The sequence below is a fragment of the Schistosoma haematobium genome, chromosome 4 (assembly GCF_000699445.3).
Source record: "Schistosoma haematobium chromosome 4, whole genome shotgun sequence".
NCBI classification, from domain to species: Eukaryota; Metazoa; Platyhelminthes; class Trematoda; order Strigeidida; family Schistosomatidae; genus Schistosoma; species Schistosoma haematobium.
The window spans coordinates 25,616,742-25,630,558 of NC_067199.1; the positions used below are offsets into that span (position 1 = coordinate 25,616,742).

General features: G+C 31.6%; 1 protein-coding gene across 1 annotated transcript in view; it reads left to right on the forward strand.

Moving 5' to 3' along the window:
- MS3_00007738 (uncharacterized protein) overlaps nucleotides 1–13,223 on the forward strand; it is a 63,855-nt gene extending 50,632 nt beyond the window's left edge. Inside the window, exon 3 of the mRNA XM_051216063.1 lies at nucleotides 9,816–13,223. Coding sequence (XP_051066621.1) covers nucleotides 9,816–11,957 — 2,142 coding nt within the window. The 3' untranslated portion in view covers nucleotides 11,958–13,223. The remainder of the gene's footprint in view (nucleotides 1–9,815) is intronic.
- Nucleotides 13,224–13,817: the final 594 nt, after the last annotated feature.

Below are 13,817 nucleotides of genomic sequence, written 5' to 3' on the forward strand. Positions count from 1 at the left end.
AAGATTATCTTGTGAAAACATTTTTAGATTGTTTTTACTTTTACATATCATTTAAATATGCATCGAATTCACTGATTTACAGGTTTTGTTGTCTGTTTCTCATAACCATCAATTAGTTCGTTCTAGTATGGGACTGCTCAATGGTTTTGAGACTAAGCGTTCACCCGCGAAACCGAATGTCCTGCGTTCAAATCCCACATGTGTGATCGTAGATGTGTAACACTGGGGAGTCCCATAATAGGATGAAACGGCCATCCAGTGCTTCCAGGTTTTCAATCATGATCTAGCTTAGATCGACTCATGCACTCAACCACTAAAATTACTATAATCTCCACAAATCCCCCTTCTAAAAATATTATTTTAATCATAATAACTGTAATCTATTTCGTGGCATTATCCACTTATACATTTGATATTATTACTCTTAAAACTAGTTTGAAATTCGAATTAAATAACTATTAAATAAATTCGATTTTACATTTCGTTTGCTAAGAAACAAAACACTATTGTAAAGGGAGATAATTCAATGTCAAAATATAAAATTATAATAATAACTTTGTTTATTCTCATTGAATTGAAGTTAAATGTGAATTATGTGACAAATCTGTAATTAATTTGAAACATTTCAACATCAAACAAGAATAAATGTGTGGTGTTGTTTTTTAAAAAAGCACAATAGCAGAAAATATGACATAATTTCATGACAATTTTCTTATAAGATTACTTACTTTACTTAGTTACGCCTGTTACCCCCAATGGTGCATAGACCACCAACCAGCATTCTCCAAACCACTCTGTTTTGGGCCTTCCTTTCTAGTTCTATCTAATTGTTGTCCATAGTTCTCATTGTCTGTCTCCATTTCTCGGCGTAATGTGTTGGTTTGTCTTCCTCTTCTCTTTTAGCCTTGAGGATTCCAGGTGAAGGCTTTCTTATAAGGTGGCTATTTTGAATAAGGTTTAGTATTATTTTCCAAAAAAAGTTTTGGTAAATATAAAAACCAAATCTATGATTCATTTTGTTTTGTAAAATGTTTGTAAATTAATAACGTCAGATATTAACTGCGAATTATTTGATTGTCAACTATGACAACACTATTTATGGATTATTATATAACCTTACTAGATAAACTATAAGAAATAAAACACTTTTATGGTACAAACCAACATCTAAGTTTAATAGATTTCACAAATCTTCAATGATGGTAAAATTTACACAGTGTATTATCGATGTAAAAGACTTTAGTGATATTGGGTTCTTTTGACAAGATGAACGTTTCATTAGTGGTGAGCTAATTATAAATAAATAGTCGTTGGAAATACAACAGCATAAAAATAACAATTCTTGTGGCGACAACAACTTATAATAAAATGTTTTAGGTATTTAGTGAATGATTTCACATGGATTATTCTTTCTTGAATTACATACATATTGACACTGTCCAGAATACCAATGTAAGTCTTCCACTTAAACCACTCAATTCAGAGAAATCAACACTGACATAGACATAGTTTAACTGAGACTGTGGTAAGTCACTTTTAAAACATTGTATATCTTTGAAGAAGCTGAATGATGAAATTTTTAAACCATTCAGCTGATCAATTTTACCATTATAAGGTGCACAGGAATACAGAGAAGAATTTAAAGGAGTAAATCATTTAAGCCCGTTTATATCTTGAGGAATAGTTGGGGGACAAATAAGAATTTAATAAAATATCATCGAGTAATGTAAGGAATTATGTTTCAGTTAGAATTTCTCAGTGAAATCTACCTCGATAATTAACATAGTTAACGTTTTGTATCGATATCAACTTTCTTTGAAATTGCAGATGCCTCTTAATAATGGGCGGAAAAAAGCTTAAAATCCACCCAACATGAATCTCACTTTAGATTGATGGAGGTAGTCAAGCAGAAATTCTAGGCATAAATTTCTTTCTGGTTGCGACTCATCAACAAGGTGTATCCATAATCTTTTGAAATTTAGCAGTCCACTGATTACTTCAGTCTTAGTCCCCAAACTCCCTATAACGCTCAGATTATGACTGATCAGTAAGTAGTCATTAGTGTTGCTGAATTGAAACAATTGAATCAGTATTAAATGACTAAACAAGATGATAATGTTTACTGAACACTCAATAGAACATTTGCTAATGAATTGATTTGATTTATCTAAAGGCAAAAAACAATGTTATTATTGCTCAATCAAAATAATCTATCTATTATCATTTTATTCATAATTCAACTTTTACCATCTACAGAAGACGATTCACTTGTGCTATTACTGATCTCTATCTCGTCAGATAGCATTTATAATTATATGCCTTAACACGTAAATTCTTTGTTAATTTCTATGAAGAAAATACTACAAATATCTATTTGATGATATATCTCTATTACTTACTTACTTTCACACGTCTGTTACTCTTCTTGGAGGAGCATAGATCGCCCACCACCACTCGCTATTAAACCCTGTCCTGCCCTGGTACGGCCAAGAATGGGGAGAGTCCGCTATCCCTCTCGAAATGCTCTCACATGGCCACGCGTATATAGCCTCTGCCAGGGAAGTCCTACTCACTGCCTTCTCGTAGCGGGGGTACTGTTTACGAAATTGAGAGGACGAAAAGTGAAGGTCCGGCGCTTTAACCGGGTTCTCGGACATGGAGAGTCCACCTAGGGGAGTTGGAAAACCATGATTCCAACCAATAGTACACATTAGTTCCAGTATCCTGAAGGAACAAATGGAGTATGAACCAATCGTTGGTCATCGGCTACCATGGGACTGAATCTCCTGACGCTTCTCCACTGCCTTGTGGATCAGACCTTCCGGTTGAAGGCTCGGGGAGTGGCCTCCTAAGAAAACCACCTGCTTCGGTTTGGGCACCCGGGCAGCATCACAGCCCTCACACATATCAAATGAGATTTGTGTGGAGCATATGTATTTGGTGCATACTTGTACCAATATCTATGTGTTAAAATAAATAAATAAAATAAACATCCGTTTCAAGATCTTTTCAGTTGTTATTCATCCCTTTCATATCTGCTTCTATTTCCCGATGTAATGTGTTTTTTGATCTTCCTCTTCTCCGTTTCCCTTCAGGATTCCAAGTTAGGGATTGCCTCATGATGCAGTTTGGTGGTGATTTCTGTAATGATTTATTGAATATTTTTTCTTGATTAAATTAAAAGATAAAATCGGAAATTAATGTACAATTTGAATGACATTGATATCCTTGTTCGTTAAAATACTAAATAAATGACCTAGATAAAGATATGAACGAATTCATTGTTTCATTATAGATAACATTATATCATTTGAAAGAAATCTACACAAATTTTAATGAAATAATTTCTACTATGAACCTAAATAAAAGAACTTTTCTTCCAAATATTGAAATATGTTATAATATGTATAAAGAAACATACAAATCCTATGTATATTTGAATGTTAGCTGTCAGTATTTCATTGAATTATCTTCAAACGATAATATAGTTGGTTGAGGTTTATGGTAAATAAAATGTTCAAAACTGTTGTGATTAATTGCTATTCTACATGCGAAAATATTGATACTTTAAATTAATTATTAATTAGTTTATGTATAACAAATGGGATAATCATGTGATGCCGAATGTACTTCCTAAGATATACTTCACACAATGCTACTGTATATCACCCAAACAAATGTAACGTAATTACATATTTGAAGAGATGACATCTAAGTAACCGTTAAACGTATTGAAGTTATAAACTAATGGTGTACGTGCACTTAAGTCAGTCATATATATATATATATATATATATATATATATATATATATATATATATAATTCAAAAACTATTTCCCTTAATTTGATTGGAGTGCTGTGCTAATTTGACTTCCCTTTGTGCACAAAATATAATTAGAAGCTAAGTACACGATTCTGCATATGTTAGCTGTCACACATACATAAGTTGTTGATTAACGTTCACATTACTATTATGTAATAAATATAAAGCCTATGATAAAATGCCGAGTTTTCAATGATCACTAATCGAATTGCAATGGTATATAATCAGAGTTTAAACTATACTCTATAATCTGACCAAACGCAGACCAGTTTCATAAACGTTCACACTCATCACCAAGACAATACCTATAGATATGAGTTGTTTGTACCTATATTTTTGATGGAACTGGTTCTCTGTTGTGAATTGACTTTCATATCACCTAGCTTCACAGTTATGACATTAAGCACTGCTCAGTAATCGACCAACTGTTACTATTTTAGTCGCACAAGATATCAGTCGTAACCTGAATAGTACAGCATAGTATTTAAAACTATGGACCTTGATGACATATCATCAAACCCATCAAGGAGTACCTGCTCCTACAAGTTTATAGTCACACACTTCTGGCGATGACCAAATATCGTGAACTCTTGGCTAAACAAGGTTTCCTCCCGAATATCTCTAACTACCTTACAGCGACACAATCACTTATCGTCCCAATATATAAGAGAGGGTTAAAATCATCCTGTGACAACCATAGAAGGATTAGTTTAACGAATATAGTATCTAAAATACTAGCCTCGATAATTGTCAGACGCTTAACTAAGACCCGTGAACTGCATACACGAGAGAATCAAGCTGGCTTCAGACCTGGTCGTGGCTGCATCGACCACAAATTCACCATTCGTCAGGTTCTAGAACATAGGCATACTTATCGGCGTCCGACAATGGTGGTCTTTCTCGACTTAAAAGCAGCATTTGACTCTGTAGACCGCGAGATTCTGTGGCAGTGTCTGTCGTTGAAAGGCGTATCTCGGAAGTGCATAAACCTTGTGAAAACTCTTTACTCAAACACTACTAGTCGAGTGAGAGCTTATGGCGAACTGTCATCTGCTTTTGCAACCTCAAGTGGTGTCCGTCCAGGCTGTCCACTTTTGTCTAGCTTCATCATAGACCTACTGATGGAAATAACATTCTCTTCGACTGAATTCTTGGGTACTGATCTCCTTCCAGGAGGTCCACTTATCGACTTAGAATACACGGATGACATAGTCCTGTTTGGTGAAGACGCTGATAAAATGCAGAGTCTTTTGGTAGCACTGAGCAACAATGCCAGAATGTTTGGAATGCGCTTCTCTCCCTCTAAATGCAATTTCTTGATTCAGGACTGGTCTGCGTCAACACCTGAACTAAGGATATGGAGTGAAGTAGTCGAACGCGTTGACAACTTCACTTGGAAGTCTGATCAGCCCTAATGGGTTGGTGTCTGACGAAATCTCAGCACGGATTCGAAAAGCTCGCTTGGCTTTTGCCAACTTACGTCACCTATGGCGAAGGCGAGATATCCGTCTATCAATAAACGGACGAGTATACTGCGCGGCAGTCCGTTCTGTTCTATTTTACGGCAGCGAAACATGGTCATTAAGAGTAGAAGATACTCGTAAGCTACTAGTATTTGACTACAGATGCCTTAGAAATATTGCTGGCGTCTGCTGGGATCACCGGGTAAGTAATAGTGAGGTTAGACGCTAGGTATTAGGGAATGATGGTAAATCAGTTGATGAGGTTGTGAATCTTCATCGAGTGAGATGGTTGGGCCACGTGTTACGTATGCCTGAACACCGATTACCACGACGTGCAATGCTAACCGGTGTTGGTGATAGTTGGAAGAAAGTTAGGGGCGGTCGAATCAAAACGTGGCATCAGTCATTGAAGTCACTAACTTCTAGTCTGAGCCATGTTGGTAGATGCAGACTACTTGGTTGGGGTCCGCGTGACTATCCTAACCAGTGGTTGGAGTCTCTGGGTGACATGACTCAGAACCGGTCACAATTGCGTCGGTGTATACACTCTCTGTCTTCCCTTAAACCTTGGGATTAAAATCCCTTCATATCTTTTTTTCTACGAACTAATTCTTTCTTCCTGTACTATATCCTTATTACAATCTTTCTTTTATATACTGACACGACTGAATTAACTACTTTTATGAATCCGGTGTTCATCTTGTTGCGCTAATGAGGTATGGCAACTTTGACCGATGCATATATGTGCCTGGTCCTACGTTGTAGCTGACTGACTGACTGACCTTACAGCGATTATAATAATGTAGTGTTTTTAATTATTTTAAGTTATATAGCCTAGAATAAAAGCAACATTTGTCTTCTTGAACCACTCCGTGGTAAAAGTTTCTATGACTAATCGAAATAGATGACGTTGTACCATTCAGAACTTTTAAACTTGCTTCCTATATTCATCTTAAACGTTTTCTTTAAAGACTTTAAATAATATCACTTGACGTCATATCTTTTAATTCACTGTATATTTATGTATTGCCATTTTTAGTGAGAGGATAAAATTAACAATTTTTTTAAGTCTATTCACTTTATTAAACAGCAAAAAATGATACCATTTAACGAACGGTTGACAGTTGGTTCCTATTCAAAACAAAACCTTTTTACAATTCTTAACAATTCTTATATATATATATATATATATATATATATATATATATATATATATTGACGATGTGGTTTAGTTGACTGATAGATCTTCACCTATTCAGTAAACATAGATATACCTAGCTAAAAATAATCCCAGCTTGTGGTAATCAGTTTTCTATCAATTAATTCCAATCAACTGGTTAAAACTCTATAGCCTTCCAATTATTAATTACAATCGAGTCTAAAGCAATATGATTACATTTTCTTAACAGTAATCAGAAAAGTAATCTAGAATGTATGTTTCATTCTCATTTAAAACTTGTCCTTTGTTGACATTCGAAGATGTATTGAGATAATATTCTGACAAAAAGAATTTCCGTAAACATAGGCTAATTTATTTGAGAAAAAAATAAGAATAAAACCCAACTCAATGACGAAACAATTCATACAAGTGGCATAGATTCATATGTTATTAGAATATTTCCAGTATTTTACCAAGAAAATTTATCCTTGTCACGAGAAAAAAAGATGGTAACCACTTTTGTTACATAAATACCCATTGAAAAAGAGAACAAACGAAAACAAAAGTTATTTAACCAGTGAACTGACGTTTAAAATAAAACCCACTGTCAACAAGTCATGATAAGAAAATATGCTTTGAAAGTTCAAATTAGAATTCTGAATGAAATAAAAAATTTACATAAAAATATTAAACAATAAACAAAAAAACAAACTGACTAAATAAAAGTCAAATAGCATAAGTTTAAGGGAAAAAAAACTGTGTTTCTTATAGTTTATATCATGAACTGAATTTAAGTTGGGCAATCATAGAAAACAAGAAAGCAATGAACATTATTCTTGTCCTGATATAAGACTCCTTAAAAATATATATCCATGATTCTATGTAAGATCAAATTCTAGACTTTCGGTTTCACGGAGAGCATTTAACCTCTAGAATTTTGAATTGATATCGAGTGATATATATAACTAACTTCACAATATTGCGCAATTATCTTAGATTGTCGTCCATGAGTAACCAACCGAGTCACGTCAAACTATTTTCTTAATTTATTTGATGTAAATTCAGCAACCACCAGAAGCCTTATAATATTCAAATGCTCACAGAAAAATTCATAAAAGGCTTCCGGACAATTTGTCATACTTAACTGTTCTGCTAATATAACCATCAATATACAATGAACAAGAATTCAGATGCAAAATTACCGAGTGGTTTCGTAAAATATGAAAACCATACATTAAATGAATGATTTTCCCATCATCCTTCAATTCTACTTTCCATGTTTCATGATTCTTTCATTTCTGTTGTTACTGTAATTGCTCTCTGTTTCTCTTCCTATTCTATTCAATGTAATTTTCTCAAACTTCCGCTGATAGGCATTCCAATTCCAATTGCTGTTGCATGCTATATATTTTTTTCAGAAGTAGCTTTTTTGGAAATCAATTCCAAATAGCTTTTCTTCGGAGAGTATGTAGACTAAAACGGAACAATAGTTTTACAAAAAAATTTGAATCAACGGGAAGATAATGACTCCATCTCTGAGAATGTCTATTTTCCTTGTTGTAAGTTCTTATGAATTATTAGAATCGCTCCATTCAACTGTATATTGGATCTTGAATTCAAAGAGGTCAACTATTCGGCAAGTAACAGTTCAATACCCAATTATACAATAATCTCTCACCTTCGATTTTATTCATAATATTACTGTGTGTTTGTGATGATTGTTGAATTTTCATAATTTACGTCAACGATTGACAATAATTAGACGACTACTGAAAACCAGAAACCACTAGATAATTGTTTCGTCTAAATATCTGAGGCAACATCGCATTTCAACATAAATTAGACATGATAACCATTGGATGCGCCCACTCATTGTCTACAGTTTTGGTTTTCACTGTGAGACGTATATGTCCAAGGTAAAATTCCTAGTGATATTATCGAGGCGAACCGGTTGCTTAACTGAAATCAGCCCTTAATATAAATCATGTATAATATTTAAGATTAGACAAGGAAAACTTATCAAATTCCAGTTATATTCATTCATAACTATTGCTGATCTATATTTCTCTTATTTAAATAACATAGACGTAGTATGAAGACATTTCTTAATTATTAATTAACTAAAATGAGATAAAAATCCATAAATATTACCTTCTAGGTGACTGATTTATTATATACTTAGTAACCATAAGAGGTGAATAAACACGAAGCTAATCACATATACACATACATATAATTATACGTATTCACAAATCACCTAGTCAATATCAAATATTTGGAAACAAATACATAAATTATCCGATGTTAAGCTTCAGTTTTGCATACAGATAGACAAAATAAAAAATTTATTATTTATGAAAGACAAACAATTTTTTAACTAATACGGAAAAGAAAAATGTAGTACATGGTTGTTTAGATGAACTGGTAAAAGTTTTTTTGTTAATATTTTTACTTGACGACAGTGGAATATTGCTAATTGGCAACTTTTTTCACAGAATGACACATATGTATTCTGTATAAACCTATACATATGTTCAGATAGGGGTTTTGTATATATTATAGTAATTTGATAGTTGAATTCATGAGTCAATTGAAGCAAGACCATCATGGAAACTTGGAAGCAATGAACGGCCGTTTCGTCCTAGTATGGGACTGCTCAGTAGTGTGCATCTACGATATATATGTGCATATGTATAAAATATATTTACTTATCTACATATCAAGAACATTAGATTCATAAATGATTTTCTCGATAACCATCCTCCAGACCCCTCCCCCCCACTGTTGTCCATTTAGTTTTGTTTTTCATTAAAGTTAATTTCCCATTTCCGTATTATGTCTAATAATTCTTCTTTGATTTTAGAAGCAGGGACTGTTTTCTATCTTAAAATAGCAACTAATTAAATGAATTTACATCCTTGGAAGGGATTTTATAAGGATTTGTTACGGTTTGATTTTGCCAATGAATACTCTTTCATAAGAACTATGTTATTTTAAAAAGGACAATACGATCAACTAAATAAGTACATGATTTTCTATTAAGAGCTTATTAAGTAGAAAATTGAAGAAATGCGTATGATAAATTTTCACAGTCGTCAGATTTGTGAAATTTTGGATGCCTACAAATTACTCATGTTCACAGTACTTAATATTTTAATGTAAACGTGGTTTATTATAGAGGAAATAACTTTCTAAGATTTTCCAGTTTTTGCTAATTTTCCAACAAATATCAATCCATAAGAGTAATCACAACTACAAACTATTCAGTTCATCCATTTGACTGGATATGTATCATTTTCTTGTGATTTCTCCATCTTATACCATAATTAATTTCTTTTGTCTATCTATTTAACTTTGTTCTATTAACAGATTTGGGCATCTGTTCTACTAGTATTGATGATTGCATCTGTAATGTGTTATTGTCTATCAACACATGATGTCTTCCGGACAAAATCCACTATTATGTTATCTACTGAACTTGAACAAAATTCAAATAGTAATAATAACATTTATAATAATAATAATAATGAAGAGAATAACTTAATGACTAAACAATTTCATACTGATCAAAAAACATCATATCAAACTTTTCTATCTACTACAACCAATACATTGAATACAATCACATCTAAAGATAAACAATTTAATACAACATTTAATAATCCAATATCTATTTGTTATGATTCATTATGGCATCCAAATCCTAAAATACAAAAAGATTGTTCTACTGAACCATCGGAAGGATTAGTTACATTTGATATTTCATTAAATTGTTTATTTACCATTGAATTTCTGCTCAAAGTTTTACTTGCACCAGATAAACCAAAATTTCTTACATCTATTGTATCAGTATTTGATATGGTGATATTAAGTAGTTATTGGGTATATATGTCATTATTTTATTATTATTATTATTATCCTAAAACAACAATGACAAATAATGTTGAATTAAAAATTGAACTGAGTGGATATTTATGGCTATTGAATATTTTATCAATGACACAAGCATTACGTATATTACGTATATTTAAAATATCAAAAATATCCCGTGGATTAAGAGTACTTATATTGACAGTAAAAAAAAGTATACCAGAATTAGTTCTATTAGGTTTTCTATTAATGAATGGTATGTTTTTATTTTCTTCTATGATGTATATAGCTGAATATCGTGTAAATGATACATTTCCTGATATACCACAATCATTTTGGTGGTCAATTATCACTTTAACAGCTGTCGGTTATGGAGATATGCATCCAAAAGGTGGAGCTGGCTACTTTGTCGGTTCATTAACTGCTATATCTGGTTGTATTGTTACTGGATTAGCAATACCAATAGTTGGGAATAATTTTAATACATATTACAAATATATGAAAAATCAATTAATGGAAGATAAATACTTGAAAACATTACGTAAAGATATGGAAGCTACAGGTGGTGTCAGTGGGACTAAATCAGGTTTAGGTGTAGCTGCAGAAAAAGGTGGTTTACCATTGCCAGGTAGAAAACCGCGCAATATTAATCGACGTATAATACGTGGTAGTAAAATCAGTAAAAATGATACTATGAAAAGTAGTTTAGTAAATATGATGGAAATTTGTACACGATCTATTAAACGTTTATTACCAACAGGTTTAATTAATAAAAATAATTGTAAACCAATTGGCGTGCCTAAAACTCAAACAACTGATTCTATGCAATTATTAACAGAAAATCAAAAACTTCCTAATGTATTCACTCGTAAAGCAACTATACATGAACTAAATGAAAGGAAGAATAGTTATAAAAATCAAAATAATATGTCCAGTAATAATTTAATGTCGTGCAAAAAGAAGTTGAGTAATGATAAATTAGATATTGAACATCGACCAAGTTTGATGTATCCATTAGCAACAGATCAGTTTCTCAATTCACTTCTACCTTCTCAGTTATCATTAATTCCAACACCTCAAATATGGGTAGATGGTGAAGAGTTTGATGATCAACTGTCAGCTGCAAGTCATGTGTTTGATAATAATAATAATAGTAATAGTAATAATAACAATATTAATACTATCAAGTCATCACAATCAATTTGTTCTACACCAGGTATAGAAACTACTGAAACAATTCAAAATCATCCTGACCATCATTATATTTATTCTCGTATGTCTATTGTTTCAGAGGAAATATTACCTAATTCTATACAGATTTCATCAGATATACCATGTTGCACAGTGTTGAATGTTTCCGATGTAATACAAAATGATGATAATATTATGTCCAGTGCTGAAGATGGTGATGATGAACAGGAAGATTCTAGTTGGGAAGCTAAAACAATGAAATCAACAAGTAAAATTCACATGAATTGTGAAATTAATACAATACCACGTAAATCTCCATCAATAACAATGTCTACACTAAAAAATAATAATAACGAGGATAGCAACTATAGTAAAAAAGATAACAATAATAATAACACAGATAATAAAAAACTTAAAAAACCAATTGCTAAGAGAATGAATTATGTATAAGTGTGTGATTCAATTAAGTCTGTTCATTAAATTTATCTTAATCTATTAATCAATTACTGACAGTGAAAACAACGTTATTCAGTAATTCAAAACTCTTTGAATACAAAGACTTACAAGTTTTAGGTGACTACTTTACAAATTCACAATCATTCACTGATGATCAATAAAGAACGCATAGTTTCATAGTAATAATGATCTGTAAATTAGAAATAAAAAAGGTGATTATCATTATTGTTTTAATACGAATGGCTATTTCGAATGTAGATATTATTATTACTACTTTTAACATTTTTTTTCTTCTTCTTATAAAAGTGGTAAATACTTCAATAATCATTTTCATTTAATTTGATTTTCTCTTTTCTTTCTTGTTTACTTCTGTTTATACATATATCTATACACATATACATATATTTCTGTGAAAGTTGTAATGAATAATAATCAGATAAGATAGTCATAGAACTTTATCCAATAACAACAACTACTACTACTAATACTACTGATTAAAATATTATTATAATATCCTACTAATAAAATTTAATAACGATTATAGTTATTTCCTGAAATGTAAAATTATTATTATATTTTCTTATCTGCTTTTAATTGTGTGTTGTGTATTGCGATGTTTAAAAGATAATTTGCACTATTTCAAAGAGTTATAATATATATATATATATGTTTTTTTTTCTTTTTTTCTTTTTTCTTCTTTTTTCTCTCTTTTTTCCACTATCAACTATCAATAACATAGTGTTTAATGTTCAATTGTAAGTAGATAGAAAATATTTCATCAATTATTTAATGATGTAATTAACATTTTTAATTATTCATTTGGAAAAGAAAAAAGAAAAGATAATAATACCTGTGAAAATGATTTTGTAAATTCAATAAATTAACTAGTTAGTAATGAATAGTTTTTAATGAAATTTTAAATTCAATTGTTTAATAATAATATCAGTAAGGGGGTTTTGTTGAGATTTTGATAATTTAATTATTGAATTCATGACTTGGTTAAAGCTAAATCACCATAAATAACCTGGGAGCATTGAATGGCCGTTTTGTCCTAATATTTAAATTCACGATGACACATATGGAACCCGAATTCGGGACATTCGGTCTCATGGGCCAACACTTAGTCTCTAGACCTCTGAGCAGTCTCATACTAGGATGAAACAACCGCCCAGTGCTTCCAGGTTTTCCAAGGTGGTCTAGCTATAATTAATTCATCCACGATCTCGCACTCCTGAGGAGTCTCATACTAGGACATAACGATCGTCCAGTGCTTTCAGGTTTTCAATGATGGTCTAGATTAGATTGACTTATGAATTCAACTATAAATAATATATTGTAGCATACTCTTAGACACATTAAAATTGGATGATGATTTTAATATTAGAACATTTTAAGCACAATTTAAAGAAGCTGAGTAAGGTAGGAAACTGTTAAAGTTTGTAGGAACAATACATTTAAACATGAGACCACTAAATTTATTATCTAGTAAAGGAAGAATGTCTCACATAGGTTGCAACAAATTTTAACCACGATGCCTCATTGAAAACTTTCAGCTAGTATGTTTACTAAACGTAAAAAAGTCAGTATAAGTATAGAATTTCGATAAAACTACATGTATTGAGTTTTTCATATCAAAATGTCAGTGTCAGTTTTAAGTATAGTGGTTCATTTGATGTCCATATTAAGTGAATTGTGCATTTCAACGAGTCATGAGTTTTACAAAATTTTAAAACGGAAGCCATTAATGAATGTTGAATAAATTAAAAGGAGAACACATGTATTGTACACCAAAGTTTGTTCTCAGAATCGCGAATAAATTTCAAACATTAGGAATTCTATGTTTTATTTATTGGG